This window comes from Dryas octopetala, chromosome 3, assembly GCF_963921425.1.
Source record: "Dryas octopetala chromosome 3, drDryOcto1.1, whole genome shotgun sequence".
NCBI classification, from domain to species: Eukaryota; Viridiplantae; Streptophyta; class Magnoliopsida; order Rosales; family Rosaceae; genus Dryas; species Dryas octopetala.
The window spans coordinates 11,998,689-12,020,102 of record NC_141368.1 but is presented as its reverse complement, the minus strand read 5'-3'; the positions used below and the strand labels follow the sequence as shown (position 1 = coordinate 12,020,102).

Sequence of the window (21,414 nt, the reverse complement as noted above, 5' to 3'; positions counted from 1 at the left end):
AAAAATCAATATAAGTTATAGATCGAATAGAATGTCTATTGTTCTAAAAATTAATGAGTTGAGCATATGTCTCACTTGTGAAAACATTTTTCTTTATCTTCTATTAATATATTCTTCTAGCTCATGAACATTAGAGAGATATCACAACATCATTTAGATACTTGATCTTTACGGTTTTAGGTAAAGATGAAAATCAACTCCCAAACTCGCGTCTTATCTTTGCATTTATGGGTAAACAATCCATCTTTGCTTCTTTTCTTTTTGGGTAAAAAGCCATCTCAATTTGCCTTTTCTTTTCTTTTCGAATATTCATTTTATAAATGGCTTATTACCACTTTTGTCCTAAAAGTGAAACGAAATTTCAATTCACCCCATGTTGTTTCAATTGTCTCAATTTACCACCTAATAGTATATGTGTTTTAATATGCCTCTTCGGCTTAATTCTGTCATAACTTTCATCAATTTTAATGACGTGGCAGAGTTATTTTTGTATTTTCATTCATTTGACAAAATAAATGAATTAAAAATTATTATATTTTACAAATTTATTTAAAAATAAAGAAATTATAAATAAAATAAAATAAAATAAACCCTCCCTCCCTCCCTCCTTCCCTCCCCACCCACCCTCTAGCCCCTTCCCCTCGCAGCCACCCCCTCCCCCCCAACCCCAGCCCTGCCTACCCATACCCAACCCAGCCCCGACCAACTCCCTCCCGCAGCCACCCCCTCCCCTAGACCCAGTCCCGACCCTCCCCCTCCCCTCTTAACCTGTTCAGTAATTATGCCCATAAAAGAAAGCACAAAATTACCAGAAAGTCACAAACTTTTTTTATACAAACATGCAAGAACCAAAAACCAAAACTGAAAATGAAATCAAGCGATTTGCAGAGGTACCCAAGAAATCGGGCTATCTCGAGTGCATCTCAGGACTCTCTCGGGGCTGGGGCTGAGGCTGGGGGGGAGAGGGTGACTACGAGAGGGAAAGGCTAGGTGGGAGTGGGTGGGAGGGGGTTGGTCGGGGATGGCCAAGTAGGGGGAAGAAGGTGGGTCGGGGCTGGGTTGGGTATGGGTAGGGCGGGGCGGCGTGGGGGTAGGGTTGGGGGGAAGGGTGGTTGTGGGAGGGAGAGGCTGGGTGGGGCGAGGCGAGGCTAGGGCTGGGGGAAGGGGGTCGGGCTGGGGGGAGGGGTGGCTGTGGGAGGGGGTTGGTGGGGGCTGGGTTGGGTATGGGTGGGGCGGGGCGAGGCGAGGCTAAGGCTGGGGGGGAGGGGGTGGCTCCGGGATGGAGGGGCTGGGTGTGGCTAGATCTGGGTGGCGAGGGAGGAAGGAAGGTTTTTTCTATATTTTATTTTGGTTTTTTTTAAATATCAGAATTTTTTTATTATTCTTTTTGTACACGTGGCAACTCATATATGGTCTAAGTGGCGAAATGACTAATATATATACCCTGCCACGTCACCAAAATTGACATAAATTATGACGAAATTGAGCCGAATGGGCACATTAAAACACATAATGTTATAAAATAAAGAGAAATAAAGAGAAAACATAAGAGAGAATTAGGGAGGAATCAGAGTGTATTTCTCATTCACATAAGGCCTCTATTTATAGGCTCTTGGATGACCTGAGATAGACCCTTAAGGTCTCCTATTTTACAATGAATTGGACTCCTCATAATTATCTATATAATTGCTCTAGATAATACATGAGATAAATATTGAACATGATAATGGACAACCACATAATTAATGATATTTACAACACTCTCCCTTGGATGTCCATTGAATATGACAATTGCCTCATTAAAAACCTTACTAGCCAAAACCCTATGGGAAAAAGACTAGCTAAGGAAAAAAGTACAATCTTCATGTGTTTCTGATAGATATGATGAGCGCACGACACTGCCTCATTAAAACCTTGCCAGGAAAACCCAATGGGACCAAAAACCTTGGACGAAGGAAAAAGAGTACAATGTTTGATGGCACGCTCCCCCTGATATTGATATATTTCTCCAATCAGTGAATGTTGTCTCGTTAAAACCTTGCTTTGAAAAACCCAATGAGACAAAACCAAAGCGAAGGAAAAATAGTGCAACTTTTACAATATCACTGATACAATGTTGGATGCGCTTTGCCTCATTAAAACCTTGCTAGGAAAAACTCGATGGGACAAAAACCTAGTCGAAGGGAAAAGAGTACAACACGCAAAATGGTTGGATGCTCCCCCTGATAACAACAAGCTTTAATTTGACTGGCTCAATAATCCCGCAAATAATGGTATCTCACATCTCATCTTCTAAAGAGTGGAGTTTGACAATGCCTGTATGGACATGGCTTCCATACTATCAGGGGATATATGTTTGTCATCATATGTTGAAATCCTGGAGCAATATAAACAAAATATAATTCCAATAAATAAAGTGGTTAGAAACAATTATCTCTAAAAGAGATGAATTATTATGAAAATACTTTGAGTATTGGAAAAATTATATGACACAATCACCGATGCTTATTCGGTCTACTGCATTGTGTTTAAGTTGAATAAGGCACATTAAGATATGGTGCTTCTGGACCAAAGATCTTTCTTACATCTTCCTTAGGAAGCAAGTAATCATTCTTAGTGCCAATAGATTGAATAACCGTTGGGCATAAGAATTTCACTAGTACAGTACTCGATCTGCAGCTCGAGACACTATTTCATTTCCTAAGGTTATTTATATCAAATCCAATATTCAAGCATTCAATAATCTTATGAGCTCTTCAGGAGCCTAAATTAATTCATAACTTCTTTCAAAAGTTTGAAAATGTTGCAACTATTTCCGAATTCGGGTTCTAATCAAAGTACTCAATAAGGCAATTTTTTGACCATATTCATAGTGTTAAAGTTGAGTACATACTTTGAGCTTCAGGCTCTTTCAATCCTTCAAGGATTTGCTTCAAGCACATAATATTTCATGGCACTTTCAATTTAGGATTTGACTTAGTAATTTGTCCTATATCTTATAGGAAATCGCTTCAGGCGATATGCTTCAGGCATTTCATAATCTCTAAAGGTTTTTCTCCATATGCAATGAACACATTAAATTTACCAAATTTGTTAGAATGTGGTTGCATCTATAACAGGAGAATATATAACCACAATCCCATGTTTCTTTAGAGAAACCTTGTGCCATTATAAATAGTGATTTTATTTACTTTATTTCAAACACTCTATAACCTTCAGGGTTAACATCTTTGGTGTATGAATTATAGGTTCTCATTATTCCACGTTTATAATGATGTTCAATTCTACTGGAATTGCCTCTTTCCAGTTTGGCCAATCATTTAATTTTGTCGACATTTATAGTAAACGTAGTTCCACATTATTATAGCCCATGATGATTTTTAGTAGCTACCATAGACAAAACACATCATCAATATATCAACGATCTCACAATTCTCATTTGCATGCTTTAGATATAAATATATATCTTTGTAATAGGTACACATGCCTCTTCAGGGGCTTTTATAGTCTCTTCAGGGACTGTCATCTCTTCTAGGATGATTTGTGTACAGAATGTGGATCTTTAAATTTAATTAATTGGGCTTGTGTGGACCATTTCATATACTCTCCACTTCTGGGGAGCTAAACTTTGGAACCTATAGATTTGTCACGCTTCAGGCGTGCAATAAACCATTTTCCGCCAAATTGATGGACTACCATGTTAGGACATCAATCCATGTTGACATATATAAAACTTCCATATGTGACTTTGCAGTTTTGTTGTATATATATGCATCTAGCTTTCAAATAAATGCATTTACTAGATTTACATTATCATTCATATTTCATTCCCATATTGAATGGTATGAAAAAGACTAGTATATGCATATTATACTATTTTCACGCCGTTCTTCAGGAACGGTCATTTCTCCCCCTAACGGCGGGAAAATTTTCATAAGTGAATATATGAAAATCAATAGAGTGAGTGGTTATACAAACTCAAATGCTTATATAACTTCAGGTTATATAAAGACGAAACATAATCAGGTTTGCAATGCACATGTAGGTATATGAAACTTCTGGTTTCAAATAATTCTTCAGCATCTAACTTCAGGTTATAATAAGAATCAATAAATTAATTATGAATAACTATGAACATATACGCCATATATGTTCTAAATTGAAGCTATGAAACTTTCAAGTTCATTAAAAGCCATGAAACTCCGAATTTCTATACAAAATATAAGCAGAACTTCAAGTTCTTAAATCTTGTTTAAAAGTATAGAACTACAAGCTCATATGAATAAAGGCTTTCTGCTTAATCTAAACTTAATCAAGAACTTTAGGTTCATAAGAAAAATTATGGAGTTATGAAAAATTTGAGTTATAAATCATGGAATGATAGATCAAAGAACTTCTAGTTCAATTTGATTCTATAACATAGAGCATGAAAATCAAGGAACTTCAGGTTCTAACTTGATTAAGTAATGCACATTGAACTACAAATTTTAATCAATCATAAGAACATTACGTTCTATCGCATCTCCAAATTTCATCCACTTCTGATAAAGAAACAAAATGTCAAAGAACTTCAGGTTCTTATTTGACTGTTTGATGTAGAACTACATGTTCTGATCATATTTTTCGAGAACTTCAAATTTTCTCAGGTTTTGAGTAAAATCAAGGAATAAGGAACTTCACGTTATATATGTTAGAATATCATTTTCTTTATAAGTTTGATCTCTCCTTTCCGTGACAGGAGGCATAAATACAGTACAGATCAAAGATTTAGAACTTCAGGTTCTATATAAAGAAAATGATATAGCCAACTAGTGTACATAATGGAAAGCATTAATTACCAATGTACAACATCTAAATTTATAAATCTGAACTTCTTGTTCAATCAATATTGGCATATTAAATACAAATAATATGTTCTCATGTATTCCCAAAACCTCAAATTTGGAGTTGGTTAGAACTTCGGGTTCTAAATATTTGCTCATCAAGAGTTGTAACATGAACATCATGTCACATTAACATATTTCTGAAACTTCAGGTTCTAGATTCAAAATATAGACTTAAATTTAATTTAAAACTTCCGAGTCTAAAATGTTCGAGCTTTGAACTTCAGGTTCATATTTAGACTTTAAGTCCTTATTTTCCTATTGTTTGTACTATGTTAGAACTTTTAGTTCTGAACAAGATTCATATATTTTGAACTTCAGGCCAAAATAAATTGCTCAAAACTTCAGGTTGAGGCTGCATTAATTAGAATTTCAAGTTCAAAATGATATCTATACTCGAAACTTCAGGTTCGATGTTTAGGACTACAGGTCCATATAAAAAGAATGATGAAATTCTGCATAGCTAAGAATTAAAATAAGGAAATAAATAGAACGATGAAATTAAAGAAGAAATTGTAAAACATTTCATTAAAATAAACTATGGAAACTTCTGGTTCTAATAAAAAGAATCAACAAACTTCGGGTCATGATTTGTATATAGAGATTGAGAAACTTCAGGTTCTCATTTAATTACACGATTGGATAAAGATTGAAGAACTTCGAGTCTTTATTATATATAATAAAAACAAGAAACTTCAAGATTATGATTGATCACATAATAAGAACCAAAGAACTTATGGTCCTCATAAAAATGGAAGAACTTCAAATCTTCGTATAATTATATGATTAATCAAAATCAAGGAGCTTCAGGTCCTAATATAATATATGATAATCATTGTGTATATCATATATAAAGCAAAACCGAGTGTATAACAATATCAAGACATCAATGATCGAATATGTAGTATATGCACTATCATCGAACGTGTACTTCATTGCATATTGTTCCAATATTGACCAATGATCATGAAACTTTAGGTTTCGATTGGGTCATGAAACTTCAGGTTTCGATTGAGTCACGAAACTTCAGGTTTCGATTGGATCGCGAAACTTCAGATTTCGATTGGATCGTTTGATAAGGAACTTCAGGCCCTTATAATAATTAAGGTCAAGGAACTTCAAGTCCTTATAATGTTGAGAATAAGAAACTTCAGGCCCTTATTTCATTTATGTATGAATAATCACATATTACAATGTATAATAATATACAACGAGTAGTGGAACATAAATATAATTAAAATAATACTGACATTAAAATTGCATAAGAAAATTTATATAATATAATCATATTAATTATGAAACTTCAGGTTCATAATATTATGATCCATAAACTGTAGGTCATCAATTTTGATATATTCGAAACTTTGGGTTTGAAATTTTGGTACCCATTAGAACTATGGTTCTCAAACTAGGTATTGGAAATTTAAGACTTTTGTATGGATCAAGGAACTTCAGGTCCTTGTATGTTAAGTAATAAGGAACTTCAGGTCTTTATCCTATTTAATTGTATAACATGCAATTGAGGAACTTCAGGCCCTCAATTTAATTTGATGATCAAAGAACTTATGGTCTTGATCACTTTTGTGATAATTAAGGATCAAACAACAATTAATTCTGATATGATTGTTAAATAACATAATAAGGTAGCCGATTAATGAAATAGAAAAGTAGTGCGCTCATCCTGATTAACGAGGAAGTGATTAAATTACAGCACCCATATTTACAAGAATACACATATGAATAAAATAATGATACAAGTTAACAATCATAGTTTTCTAGTACTTGCCGATAAACAACCATGAAATTAAATATATTTGTATCAAGCATCATGAATCAACTAGTAGTAATTAATCAATTAACATGATATATATGTAGAAGCACTTGAGCCGATAATAATAATCATTTAGTGTATCTAACAGCAAGTATATATATAACAACCACATTTAAAGCAAGTAAACGATATAGGTGGTAATATAACATCGCAGGTATCAATCAATACATATATACATATTGGTTAGGATAGAGATATAAAGCATCTTGAAAGGAATAATATGTAGAAGCCAATAATCATAGAATACGTACTATTGCTTGAATCAGAAAGTCAAAAGAATTAAGATATATATAATAATATAAATAAAGCACAAAGTTAGTCATCTAGGTACTGTTTCGATGCAAAAAAACATAATAGAACAACTCTAAGATTAAGAGTATTGGTCAAAAGCAACAAGGTTGCACCATATGACTCTTAAATCTAAAAGAGTTTATAAGAAAATAAAATATAGAAGAGACTATCGTACTGATAACGTGTTATAAAATAAAGAGAAATAAAGAGAAAACATAAGAGAGAATTAGAGAGGAATCAGAGTGTATTTCTCATTCACATAAGGCCTCTATTTATAGGCTCTTGGATGACCTGAGATAGACCCTTAAGGTCTCCTATTTTACAATGAATTGGACTCCTCATAATTATCTATACAATTGCTCTAGATAATACATGAGATAAATATTGAACATGATAATGGACAGCCACATAATTAATGATATTTACAACACATAATATACTATCAGGTGGTAAATTGAGACAATTAAAACATGACAGGCGGTGAATTGAGATTTCGTTACACTTTCAGGGACAAAAGTGGTAATAAGCCTATATAAATATATATATATATATACAAGAATGCTCTAAAACTAATTGATTAGTAAGTTAATACAAAGTTAATCACCATATTGGGCCCACTGCACAATATAATATTAAAATCCGAACCGTCTATTTTTTAGGCTCTACTTCAAAAATTATCCCTGTAAAAAATCTCCAAAATCGGAAGTCATTTAACCATTTGATTATAATAACAACTATTTATATGCTTTTATCGAAAATACTGATCGTCTATTTATTTGATCTCAATTAGATGACTACATGATTTTCGATTTAGTTGATTTTTTACAATGATGATCTTTGAAGTAGAGCCTAAATAATTGATGGTTCGGATTATGAAATTAGTTATGTGGTGGGCCCAAAAACATGGTTAGCTTCATATTAACTTGCTAACTGATTAGCTTTAGAGCACTCCTATATATATATTTATATATATAATGCTCTAAAACTAATTGGTTAGCAAATTAATACAAAGCTAACGACCATGTTGGACCCACTGCACAATGTAATCTCAAAATCTGAACCATCCATTTTTTAGGCTCTATAAAAAATCTCCAAAATCAGAAGTTATTTAGCCATTTAATAATGATAACAATTATTTATATGCTTTTATCGAAAACAGTGATTATCTATTTATTTGATCGCAATTAGATGACTAAATAATTTTTAATGTAGTTGATTTTTTACAATGATGATCTTTGAAGTATGATCTAAAAAATAAACGGCTCAGATTATGAGATTAATTATATGATGAGCCCAAAAACATGGTTAGTTTCCTAATAACTTACTGACTAGTTGGCAACCACATATATGATCACGTACATGGCCTCCTCCTCCTCCTGCGTGCATGCCCAACGAATTGCACGCCATCACCTAGCTAAGCTCTGCCTGGCCGCCGCGGGCCCACTGTTCCATATCAGCCGCACTCAGGTAGTTTTCCAATCTCGTCATCAACCTCAGTGCATGATTTCGCCATTGATTAATTAATTATCTCCTATATATATAAAAAAATTAAGAAGGTTCTAATTTTCTGGAATATTAAGTAGACACGCATGAGTTTGCTGCTACATGGCTGTCAGGACGTGATCATCTGTAATATTTAGTATTTTTAATTTCAACGCATGCGTAGTAGTATTATTAATTTTATACAATTTTCACTGACTCTCTATATTAATATTAACATATGATGATATATCATATTCAACTTAATTATTTATGTTAAAGATAATTTTATCCTAATCAGTGATCACTCTCAACTCTCAATCAGGCTCCTATCATGAGTGATAGAGTCATACCATTGATGGAGACAAATTATAACTTTGTATGATTTGATATAGACGTAGCACACCTGGACAAACTAGTGTGGAGAGTGCATTGACAAATTAAATTGCTACATGAAATTGGGTTTCCTTGATGATTTGATTTCGAGCCAATAACATTACTAGCTTGTAGGCTAGCGTACGTATAAGAAGACTATGGTGCAGACACGCATAACATGCAAATGTGTTTGACGGGAAATTCTCTTGCAATGGAAAGCTCATTTCCCACTCATCATCGACGGCTTGCTTTTGAGATCGTAGAGGAAATTCTCTTGCAACTGCCGGTGAAGTCGCTGCTCCGTTTCAGATGCGTTTCCAAGTCATGGCTCGCTCTCATCTCCGACCCAAAGTTCGTCAAGTCACACCTAATCCGCTCCACGACGACCAAACAAGATCACCATCATGATCTTGATCATGTGCTCATCTCATCATCGTCATCCCTCCTTCAGTCCGTACATATACATGTACAGCTCAATCTGAATAATACACCAGCAACAGAAGCAATAGATGCAGATACAAATGCAGAAGTAGAAGCTGCTGTATCGGTGAGGCACCCAGTTAAAGACATCAAGATTGTTGGTTCTTGCAATGGCCTCGTATGTTTGGTGCTCGACTCTGAACGTATAATCACATACAATCCATCCACCAGGCACGTCCATGAAGTACCAAGCGTGAGCTTCACTCAGGGTAAGGACTACTTCTATGGTTTTGGCTATGATTCATGCAACCATGACTGTAAAATAGTGAGGGCCACTTCTTCTAGTAAGGATGGCAATTTCCTCACCGAAATCGACATCTTTACTTTCAAGACCAATGCATGGAGAAGAATCAAAAGCCTCCCTTGTTATTTCTTGTTTAACGTGGTTGGTACCCTTTTGAATGGAGCTTTCCACTGGGCAGTCCGTCGTGGAAAGACTACTAGTACTGCTGATCACGATCATGATCATGATCGTGATCAGAGGCCTTTCGTAATCGTTTCATTTGATCTAGTAGATGAGACGTACCGCCAAGTGGAACTACCGGGTGATGGTGACAAGAACTTCTCATTCTATGGATTGGGGGTTCTGGGAGGATGCCTGAGTATGCTTCACAGTCCCCATGGGTCTGACTATCAAGTCTGGGTTATGAAGGAATACGGGGTGAAGGCATCTTGGACTGTATTCACAACCATTCCGCAGAAGATGGATTCCGAATACATGGGATTAATGTCACTTTTGTGCATTTTGAAGAATGGTGAAATTCTTATGCTCTTGCATCAGAGGAAGCTAGTGATATACAATCCGGTACACAGAAAATTCCGAACTATATTGAATGGGGACATAGACTCTTCTCAAGTGGCTTTATACCTGGAGACAATAGTTTCACCCAACATGAAGTGATCGAATACTGAGTGAAGGCAAAGAGGAATAAAAGTTCAACGACACAAATAAAAGTTATTACAGTTGTATTGTATATGGATTTGGATTCTTTACTTGTCTTGTCTTTATTGTGCATGTATGTATTTTATCATTTCACATTTCCAACTTCCAACTTTATTTATGAACTAAATTTCATTTTCGAGACATTTTTGGTGTGGATATAAATTGTCTTGATTTTCAAATTGAGTCATATATATATCACAAATTAATGCGCTGGTTAGTTTTCTTTTTCTTTTTTGGTTTATGAGAGTACTCAAGATTCACACATAACAACCTTTGAATATTTGTAATTTCTTCTATGTAATTAAATTGGTAACTACAAATTAAATGAAAATAAATGTGTTAGTGAATTTTGCCCAAAAGTACATGTGTGGTCCGTCCTTATCTTCTCAAATAAGACTTAATTACACTTACACACCCTGAGATTTATCGACTTTTCACATACACCCTCTAGGGTTTCAATAATTATACATACACTCCCTGAGGTTTTAAAACTGCTACATATAACCCCCTATAGTGAGACAAAAATGATGAGAAATTATGCAAAAAAGCATGCTAAGGGATTAAATAGCCTAATAAGATTATTCAAGATATAAGGTCCAACCTGAATACAAATATTTTCTTTTTTATTTATTTTTTTTCTTTTGTAGGGGTTATATGTAACAGTTTTAAAACCTCAGGGTGTATGTGTAATTATTGAAACCTCATGGGGTGTATGTAAAAAGATGATAAACCTCAGGAGGTATAAGTGTAATTAACTCTCTCAAATAATGCCAAAAGTTTTAGAATTGCAATATATATCTAAGTAGACTATTAGCCTATATATATTGATAACTGTTGATCGAAAGATATTTATACATGTATTGCGCATCAACCTCTTACTATGATCACAAGATAATCAAACAATTTTGAACCAATTAAGAGAGAGAGAGAGAGAGAGAGAGAGAGAGAGAGAGAGAAATGACGTATATATATCAATGGCGTGCAGATCCGACCTAAGAACTTTTGTTCACGGGATAAGAAAGATATATAACCAATTACCTACCTCAACCTCTCTTAATTTGTAGCATTTTATTAAGTATCTTACTGTTATTTTAAGAAAAATATGATTGATAATAAAATTAGGAAATGCTTTGAGGGATAGAGCTCACTCGTCCCTGCACAGATCTACCAATGGACGTAATTGTTTTATTTTTTGGGCAATGAAAATACCTCTATCAATTAAAAGAAAGTCAGCCAAAAGACTACAAGAGGTTCATACAAACACGAAAACTAGAAAGAAATAGAACAAAACAAAACAACTACAAGGCTATCTCTATCAATTTAATTAGTTACCAATGGACGTAATTAAATACAAGGAAATACATATCAATCCATGATATGATTTATTGTTTACAATTTCATTACAATACATGTTAATAAAAATCGATCATTTGTTGAATCAATGAAGGTTGATGACCAAAATTGGCTGAAAAGTCAAGTACCAACGGTCAAACCTAAGAGGGGTATGCGCTTTTCTCTTTTCCATGCTCCAAGTGGTGAATACCCTACAAGACAAATACCGAATTGTGAGCGAGAATAGTACTTTATGGTTTCGGACGAGAACCCTCCGACCCTTAAAATAATAATGGAGAAATATCTGAGCAAAATAATAGCACTGTGACATGTCTCATTTATAAGAAAAATAAACAAGGTCACTTCTTGTCATTATTCAATGTAAAATTAATTAACATGACGTGCGAGATATTCTCCTCAAATTTGCTGTGAGATAAATAAAAATTAATTCAAATGCTGTCATGGGGTCAGCTTAGACCAATATTGAGCTGGCAAGTGCAACCTTCATGATATGTGGAGGAGTTTTCATGTGATCGACATATATGATCATCCTCTGACAACATGTATGATTGTCTCATCGTATAACGGTGGTTTCCAAATATATATTGTGAGAGAGGAAATTACATATGACCACCAAACAAAAGTATGGGCTCATCACCATGATAAATTATTGTATAGTACGGTGTGGTGTATCCAATTATTTTGATTGGTCCACCTATTAAATCAATTGCCAGCTCATATGATGATAAAGGCCAAAATTAAAATAATGTTATTTACCCAAATTCAACTTTATGATAACCCAGTATCAGTGTATCACTGTATCAGAAAGAAAACTCCATGATTGTAACTCTGTTTCCAGATTCATTAGCAAGGAGATTATCAGACGGCGTGGATAATCGTACAAGCCAATATAGAGTTGAAACAAAACCTATAAGAGCTCATATTTTCTTCCATCAAAACCTATAAAATAAACTTTCTTTGAAAATTTTTTTCCCCACATCCTGATGCGGCATTGGGTTTATTCTTATCAATTTATTATTTTTCTTTTCTTTAAATCTCTGAAAACCTGGATGATCAAAAGCTCAAACCGTAAATAGGATAGACCAAAGGGAGCTGATATGTATTTTATTGAAAGCCATCAAAAGGAATTATTCCCGGAAAACTGGAAGAAAAGTAAGATTTTAAGGCATAAATGCATAATTGAAGAAATACGTAGAAAATTTGGCCTAAAAAAAAACTCCCCCGGTGGGCCGGGCTTTGTCATTTTGTTATGGTATATGGTCGTTTTGTGAGAAATAAGATACTTACGTATAGGTACTTCTACTTTTTTTTTTTTTTTTGGAGCAATTAAGTACGTAGTTCTACTTAATAGAATATAATAAAAACAACCGGAATATATGAAATGGAAACAATTAGTTCACAAAATCTAAATGAAGTAGATATGTGAGCCAAAGTCAACTTAGATATATAATTATGTGTAATCGAAGATTTTGCAGATCAACTTTGGACAGCGATGATATATAATTTTTTATGTTTGCTTTAAATTATTTATGTGATTTAATATTTGATATTGCTTGATATGGCCTGCAACCTTTATGTGATTGGTACTTATATAATTATCAAAGGGCATTTGTTTTAATTTATTTTGACAAAAACTAGAAACCGTTCTTAATATATTTATGTAGTAGGTTGATATATGAATAAAAATTAAAGTTGGGATTTAAATTTCGACAGGAAAAACATGAAAAATAAGAAATTGGCAAGGATGATGCGAAACTCAGGCTTTTATTTCTAGCCTCCATTATGTACAAAACTAGGGGTGGTAATAAAAAAAAAAAATAAATCAACTTTACAATTAGAGAGTCTCCAACTCTAATTAAGCAATTAACCAAGCATTAATCATAACCACCAATCAATAATTCTTGTGGCTTGGGGAGTACTGTAGGGTTAAAATCATTTAGCCATTGATCAACAACAGCCAGCTGACTCATCTCAAACATCTCCACTCGGCTTGCACTACCCGACTCGGCTTCAGCCACTGATGAGCCAACCCCGCTCCTCCGTTTGGCCTTTGGTGCGCCACTATCCGAAGAGGAAGACGATGATGAAGAAGGAGATTCCGGTGACCGGCGCTTCGGGGCCACTCTAACTGGCTTGGATCCTTCTGAGCCAATAAGGTGAGGAAAATTGAGCTTGGCTTTGGAGCCGCGCATCTTGAAAGCAGCTTGGTCGTAAGCCAATGCCGCACCCTCAGCCGTCTCGTAAGTCCCAAGCCACACTCTCGCGCCGTTCTTCTTCGGGTCCCTAATCTCCGCCGCGTACTTCCCCCACGGCCTCCGCCTCACTCCCCTGTAGTGCCGCCCCGACGGTGGCGCTTGAGTCTCACGCGCCTCCACAGTCTCCTCCCCGACCACCTCTCGGGGTTCCGGTTTCACAGGCGTTGCCACAACAACATCATTGGCGCGATCCGACGGACTCCACCCCGCGCCGGCAGCATCGTGCAGAGCACCGTAAACGACCATGTTGTCGGTGTCGTCCACTTTTAGTGGCAAGTCGCTCCAACTTTCCGTCAAGAAAAGGGCACTGAGGCTTGAGCTCCGGCAATACATTGGAGGAGTTTGCAAAGTGGCATCAAAATTATTGTCGTCTAGAAGATGTTGGCGAATGGACTCCAAAAGAGCAAAATCAGACTCCATTTCAAAACTAGTACTCTCTCCAAACATCTTTCTGGATGTGGGTTTCTGCTTGTTAAGGTTTTAGAATTGGATTTGAATATATGGTTTTGGAGGATGTAGTTGTGGTTTTAAGCTGTGTGTGTTTGTGTGTATATATATGTGTGTGTGAGCTATGGGGTATGTTGTAATATCTGTTGTTATTTAACTTATTTAATTAATAGTTGTTGTCTCCATGATGCTTCCATAGCCTTCATTGATTCCAAGTTTTGGTCACATGCAGATTTATGTTGCAAAATATTGATTTATTAATGAAATAATTTAATAACGTAGCAGGATAAATTAATCTATTGGTCAGTTTGTGTATTTATTTATATATATTTTTGAAATCAGTGATTGCAACTAGGCTAATTAATGATGGCAATATGGTACAGTTCATTTTTGGCCTGATTATTCTATCCCAATGTTGGTTGGTTGTAGCTAGCTATAACATGATCCATATCATAGTCCAATATCCCCTATATATATATATATATATATATGGGTTGAGATATGCATCATATGCACACTACAAAATAGAAAATAAGAAACGATTATAAATTACTAATAATATGTCACTTCTATTGGGTTCTCAAAAGGAATAATCTTCATCATATGTATTTTTTCTTGCTAAAGAACAAAACTATATATCACTAGCTAGCTAGTTTTATTTTTGTTAGGTACTAATTATTAGTTGCCGAAACTTCCAAAAAGGAAAATAATACCATGTCTACGAGTGATTTTTCTATCAAGAAACATCCCTCTAGGAGTATTTAATGCAATACTTTAAAGGCAATGAATTAAGAGGCCGGATTAAAAAGTATGGCAAAAGAAAAGAGAATTAAAAAGCACTTTCATTCAGTACCCTGTACCCCCAACAAAAAAAGTAGTTTCATATTGTTCTTGTTTCAGTAAAGATTAATGACTTTGAAGCATATATAAGTCATTAAAAAATACCTTCACCCCTTTTGCACGAATTGTATGGTTTTAATTTGGCCGGCTTTTGAAAAAACAATGGAAATGGAAATGTATAAAATTTTTTGTGTATGGTATAATATAGATTTTTTTTTTTTAATTTCAATAAACTTTAAAGAAATTTTATAATATGGAGTATGCTAGAGTTTTGCCGCCATCTCTGTGACTAGGGTACCAAAAGGGGAAGGAATTAAGAAAAATAATTAAATAAAAGCACCATGATTATCACATGTTATAGAAGAGAAATATATCTGTAAAATGCACATGTACTAAAGTAATGTTTATTATATTGTAAACTATGGGAAAGAACAAGAAAATAATTGATCTCTAGAAAAATGTAGACATCTATAAATATAAAGATGGATGCATCTCTATTACCTATATCTTAAAAGAAAACCTCTAACACGTACACGTTTTATGCAGTTCCCGAACCCTAGTTTAATGCCAATTGCAATTTAAGTACTTAAATAATTAATCTGAAATCGAATCTTTTTATTAATTTAGCAAATATTGCAAAAAAAAAAAAAAAGTAGTTGTTGGGGACTTGTGAAAGACATGCCAACCGCATAATATGCTTATTCCTTTTTAAGATACAATCAAAATGATCAGATGAACAATCAATGAAAATCATGAGAAATCTGTCCAGACTGTCCAATAAAAAAAAAAATGACAATAATTCTGTTGTGCACACCCTCTCACTGGTGTTTCGATCATCAGCTAAACTGAGAGTACCTGTATTGGTGGCATTGGTGCGTTATAGAAAAGCTAGAAATCATTGAAATTTGCCTTATTTAGTTTGGAAAAGGTCTACTCTCATCCCTGTGGTACACCCATCAACTAAAATAATTGAAAAATATCATCAGCTAATATAATCGAAAGATATGATCTCTCTAGTATTAGTCATATTCTTAATTAAAAGCTGCATTCCTATAAGTATTCTAAAATTAATCTTCCTTTAAAAAAATCACATTATAGGTTGCTTCACAATATGGTCTAATGATAAAATGTTTAGTCATTATTTTCAGAAATACTCAAATTATTATTGCTAATTAGGCTTAAGTTCCTTAAAAAAATAGTGTTTAGACAAAAGCCGGCAGTGATTTCAAATTCATAATCAAGTCCTTATTTGGTGCAACTTAAATGTACCAATCTATGTATTTGGTACACCTAAATGTACCAATTAGCGTATTTGGGATTCAACTTCCTTATATGATTGACCTTTGGTCTGATATTTGGGTACTTACAACTAAAATGTACCAAACCGCGTAGTGGTACAATGTATTGAAATGGACAAACAAATGTATTTGGTCCAATTAAAATGTACAAATCCATGTATTTAAGCTTGAGGATATTGGTTTTGGGTTTATTGTATAAGTTAGGGTAAATTAGAGATTTGAGTAGAATTTAAGTTTAGAGCTCAAATCTCATAATTTGTGAGATTTTTAAAATTAAAATATAATAAATTTTGAGATTTAAATCTCTTATATTGTGGAATTTAAATCTCTTAATTTGTGGTATTTAAATCCCACAAAGTATTGAGATTAAAATCTCATGAATTATCTTTTTAGATATTTAAAATAATAATATAGGCAATTTTGGAATAAAAAAATCCTAGGTGACATAAAATGACTTGATTACGAATATAAAGGATTTGACTATGAATTTTAAACACTATCGGCTTAGTCTAAAAACTGTTCACTTGATGGACCTAATTAATCGAAGTTTCCTTAATAATTATCAAATAATCAAAAATTCTAATATTTTGATTGATTTTTTAGATATGATCTTTAAAAAAAGTTTAAAAAATTAACGATTTAAATTGCCGAATAATTATATTGCGAAGTAAGCACCATAATGTAATTTTATTTTGGGAAAAATTTACAAACATAACACATACTTTGATGGCTGTTTCATTTCAGGACATTAATTTTGATTCGTGTTAATGAAGGACACATACTTTTATTTTGTGTCAATTAAGGACCATGTTTTATCTCAACTTTAGCTCGACATTGGACCCATCAAAACTCTACCAAATTTAGCAAACTTATACTTGGTTTAAAGCTATGCATCTCCTCTTTACAACCATATAAAGATCACTTAAATCGAACATCTACAACTCCAGATAATTGGCCCAAAAGTAGGGTATCCGAAACTGTCAAATCGGACCTCTGGAAAAAAAATTTGGAAGATCAAACAATTTCGGGTACCCTACTTTAGGGCCGATTATCTGGAGTTGTAGAGATCTGATTTGGGTAATCTTTATATGGTTGTAAAGAGGAGATGCATATCTTTAAACCTAGTATAATTTTTCTGAATTTGGTGGAGTTTTGATGGGTCCAACGTCGGGCCAAAGTTGAGATAAAAACTGAAAAAAAACATGGTCCTTAATTAACACAAAATGAAAGTATGTATCCTTCATTAACACAAAGCAAAATTAATGTCCTGAAATAAAACAACCATCAAAGTATGTGTCCTGTTTGTAAATTTTTCCCTTTTATTTTCTTGAAAGTCTATCTTTATTTGTATGAGCAAATGTTCTTTACCAATTTGAGTACAAGTCCCAAAAAGGAAATGATCAACTTTGGCCACATTCTTTTCAATGCTAGCCTCGGATTCAGATTCTCTGATAATTCCTTATATGCTAATCTTATACTAATTAATTAAACTGCGCTGTTTTACAGAGTATGCTCATAATCGATTCATTTTTTAGATCACTCTTTAAAGATCGTCTCTGCAAAATAGCAACCAAATCAGAATTCGTTTAGTTGTGTAACTGTTATAAAAAAAATACGGTTTAGTTACAATTAAACTCACCGTCTATTTATTCGATAACAGTTGCACAAATAAATTATTTTCGATTTTGTTGATTTTTTGCAGAGATGATCTTTAAAAGTGATCTAAAAAATGAACGGTTCCGATCATGTAACTACAATGTAAAACGAAGCATTTTAATTAATTAGTATGAGATTAGCACACAAGCAATTAGAAGATGATCCAAATCTGCTAAACTATATACACTCTTCAAATTGACCAACTAATTTGTACTTCCTTAATTTGGAAAGCTAATTTTTTTAAAAAAAAAATTCTCTCTAAGTATGCAGTAAAAGAATATGCGTCAATAAAGGTAGGTCTTAAAGAAATATAAATTTTTTTTTTGGTTATGGAAATCGAATCCTACATCGAGTCTAATCCTAATACTTACTCCACTCACCCTTACCATTTGGGCTAAACTCAAAAACTTATAAAATATATTTTCTTGAAAATATAGAAAATAAGTTAATCTGAATGTTGCAAAAGAGAAAGGTTATCGACCACTAAGGTTAAACAAAGCTTACTTGTTAATTAATGACTTTGCTCTGAAGTGGATATTGGCCATATTAGGCGACACTATAGTGGAGCACTGGAGTGGTGGTCAGTCGTCACCCCGACAAAATCATGTTCTCAGAAGAGAATATTAACTAAATAAATCAGTTAATTAATTACCTAAAGTTTGATTAATAGAATATAATTATTACAACAAGTACAGTCGACCAATTGAAATACTATTTTCAAATAATTTCTATTAAAAAATATGATAAATCTCACTGATCCGAGTGCGTCACCCTCCTTATCTTTGATATATCTCGGCGAGTTGATCCCAACAACACATAGAATTAATGTTTGATCAAGTTTATCGTGGGTGAGAAATTTGTTATCCAAACCTTATAATGAATGACAAAGGAGTAGTGTTAGGATCTATGGAGAAAGAGGAAGAGAGGGGTGGGAATAGTGTTTTCTAGTAAGGGGTATTTAATTTAAGAAGGGTGGAGAAGAGAGGATTATGACTTCAAATATTTTTGGGGGTGGAGGTAGCTAGGTAGTTGAGAAAATAAGACATAAGAGTAGAAGAGAGGGGGAAGGGGAGGGAGGAGGTCGGGGCTGAGAGAAAGAGGAGAGGTAGAGAGAGGATGCAGGGAGAGAAGAGAGAGAGAGAGAGATTGAGGAAGAAGAAGATGAGGGCCACATGCGCAGGAGAGAAAAGAAAATAAGAAAAAAGAGAAAATAAGAAAATAAGAAAAGGGGATCTGATGCCCAGGCCTTGGGAGACGAAAAGGAAAAAGAAAGAAGCTGATTGACAATTAATTGTTATTGTTTGGTAGTGGCAATCATTGTTATTGACATCGGACAGTAACTATTATGCTAAGCAATAATAATTATTGTTACTGTAAAATAATAATTATTTAAATTGTCAAAATACACTATAGCATTAGTAATCATTATTACTGTTGGACAGTAACTATTTAAATTGTAAAAACACTCTATTAATTACTATTGTTTAGCAGTAGCAATCATTGTTACTGTAGCAATTTGCTTAGTTTTTTAAAAAAAAAAACCATGGAAAAAAATATAATGTTGACTTATTTATCATTCAACTTTTTAGGTGGATTTTTTGTATAAAGGGCTCTAAAAGTGGACTTTTTTGTAATTAACTATAGAAATAATAGCATTCATGAAAAAATTAAAAAATAAAAGAAAAAGTGTTAGGGCATGTTTTGTCCTTCACTTATTTTTTTCCTTGTTTGAATTAAAAAAAAGATAGTAAATTAGGAAAATCACCTTCAAACTCATATTTATCCAATTAAAATTCTTTTTTTTTTTTTTCATGTGTTAGACTCTTTGACTTATTGACAACTCATCCACTTTATATATATATATATTTTTTTTTCTTTTCTAGTCAATATTTTCTTAAAATTTAGATTTTGTAAATCTTTTTTATACGTACCCTCAACTACATGTTAAACGTTTTCTTCATTGTTTGACTATTTATTTTTTAAAAAGGTTATTATTGCTCCTTAAATTTTGGTGCTTTTAATGTTGACATAGGTGATCCTGAAATAATAAATAACTGCAATAATTATTCTAGAAACAAATGGCCTTGAAAAGTAAAAACAAAAACAAACTCCAAATAATTTATTTCTAGGTGGTGGTCGAACAGAAATAAACTCCAAATAATTTATCTATAAATACTAACGGGTGCTGCTATTTAGATTCAATTAATTTATTTTTATCTCCACCATACTCTTTACACTCAACTCCAAAATTAAAGTTATAAAAACTTATTACTATACTCAACAACTTTTTCAAAAACACCCTTATTAATACCCAACAAACATACTTAATACTATACACTCAACCTATTCTTTTTTATACCCAACAAACAGACTCACCACCACCACCACCACATACGTACTCTTCCTCCTTCGTCCTTCTTCTTCCTTCCTTCTGCTAGTTTTTTTTTTTTTTCCCTTCAGACATATTTAATAGGGTTAATTTCAGTTCAGTACCTCAAGTTTGCTTCAAATTTCAATTTAGTACCTCATGTTTAAAATCTTACAATGTCATACCTCATCTTTTCAATTTGTTGCAATGTCATACCTCCGTCAGTATGATTGTTAAGAGATCTATTAAATGCTGATGTGACACTTACGTGGCACTCCCACAATGCTGAATAAATGTCACGTGATCTGACAACATGACACATCATGCCAAGTGGTATAAAAAATAATTTAAAATCTAAAAATTTAAAAATAATTATGTGGTATGATGTGCCATGTTTCTAGATTTTTAATTATTTTTATGCCACGTGGTATGACATAGCCTGTTGTCAGACTACGTGACATCTAGTCAGCATTGTGGGAGTGCCACGTAAGTGTCACATCAGCATTTAACGGATCTTTTAACAGTCATACTGACGGAGATATGACATTGCAACTAATTGGAAAGATGAGGTATGACATTACAAGATTTTAAACATGAGGTACTAAATTAAATTTGAAGCAAACTTGAGGTACTGAACTGAAATTAACCCTATTTAATAATAATAAAAAAAATCATCCCTACGATCTATATACAAACCCAACCCCTCCTCCTTTTCTTTCCTTATTCTTCCTTTATTTTTTTTTTCTTTTCATTCTTAAATTTTTTCTGCAAACTCCCTCCCTACCCACACAACAATACAGTGTCGCCCAATCTAGATGTCTGCGACGTTGCCCAGTCGGCGTCATCTCTCTCTCTCTCTCTCTCTCTCTCTCTCATTTTCTGTTTTTCATTCCTCTCTCTGGTCTGCTACAATGG

General features: G+C 33.7%; 2 protein-coding genes across 2 annotated transcripts; one reads left to right on the top strand and one right to left on the bottom strand.

The window, feature by feature from the left end:
- Positions 1-9,037: 9,037 nt before the first annotated feature.
- Positions 9,038-10,240, top strand: LOC147290936 (F-box protein CPR1-like). Its single transcript, XM_086235849.1, has one exon. The coding sequence runs from the start codon at positions 9,038-9,040 to the stop codon at positions 10,238-10,240; it is 1,203 nt and encodes a 400-aa protein (XP_086091975.1).
- A 3,269-nt stretch (positions 10,241-13,509) lies between these two features.
- On the bottom strand, positions 13,510-14,375 carry LOC147290935 (ethylene-responsive transcription factor 2-like). The gene has a single exon (XM_086235075.1). The coding sequence runs from the start codon at positions 14,335-14,337 to the stop codon at positions 13,510-13,512; it is 828 nt and encodes a 275-aa protein (XP_086091201.1). The 5' UTR covers positions 14,338-14,375.
- Positions 14,376-21,414: the final 7,039 nt, after the last annotated feature.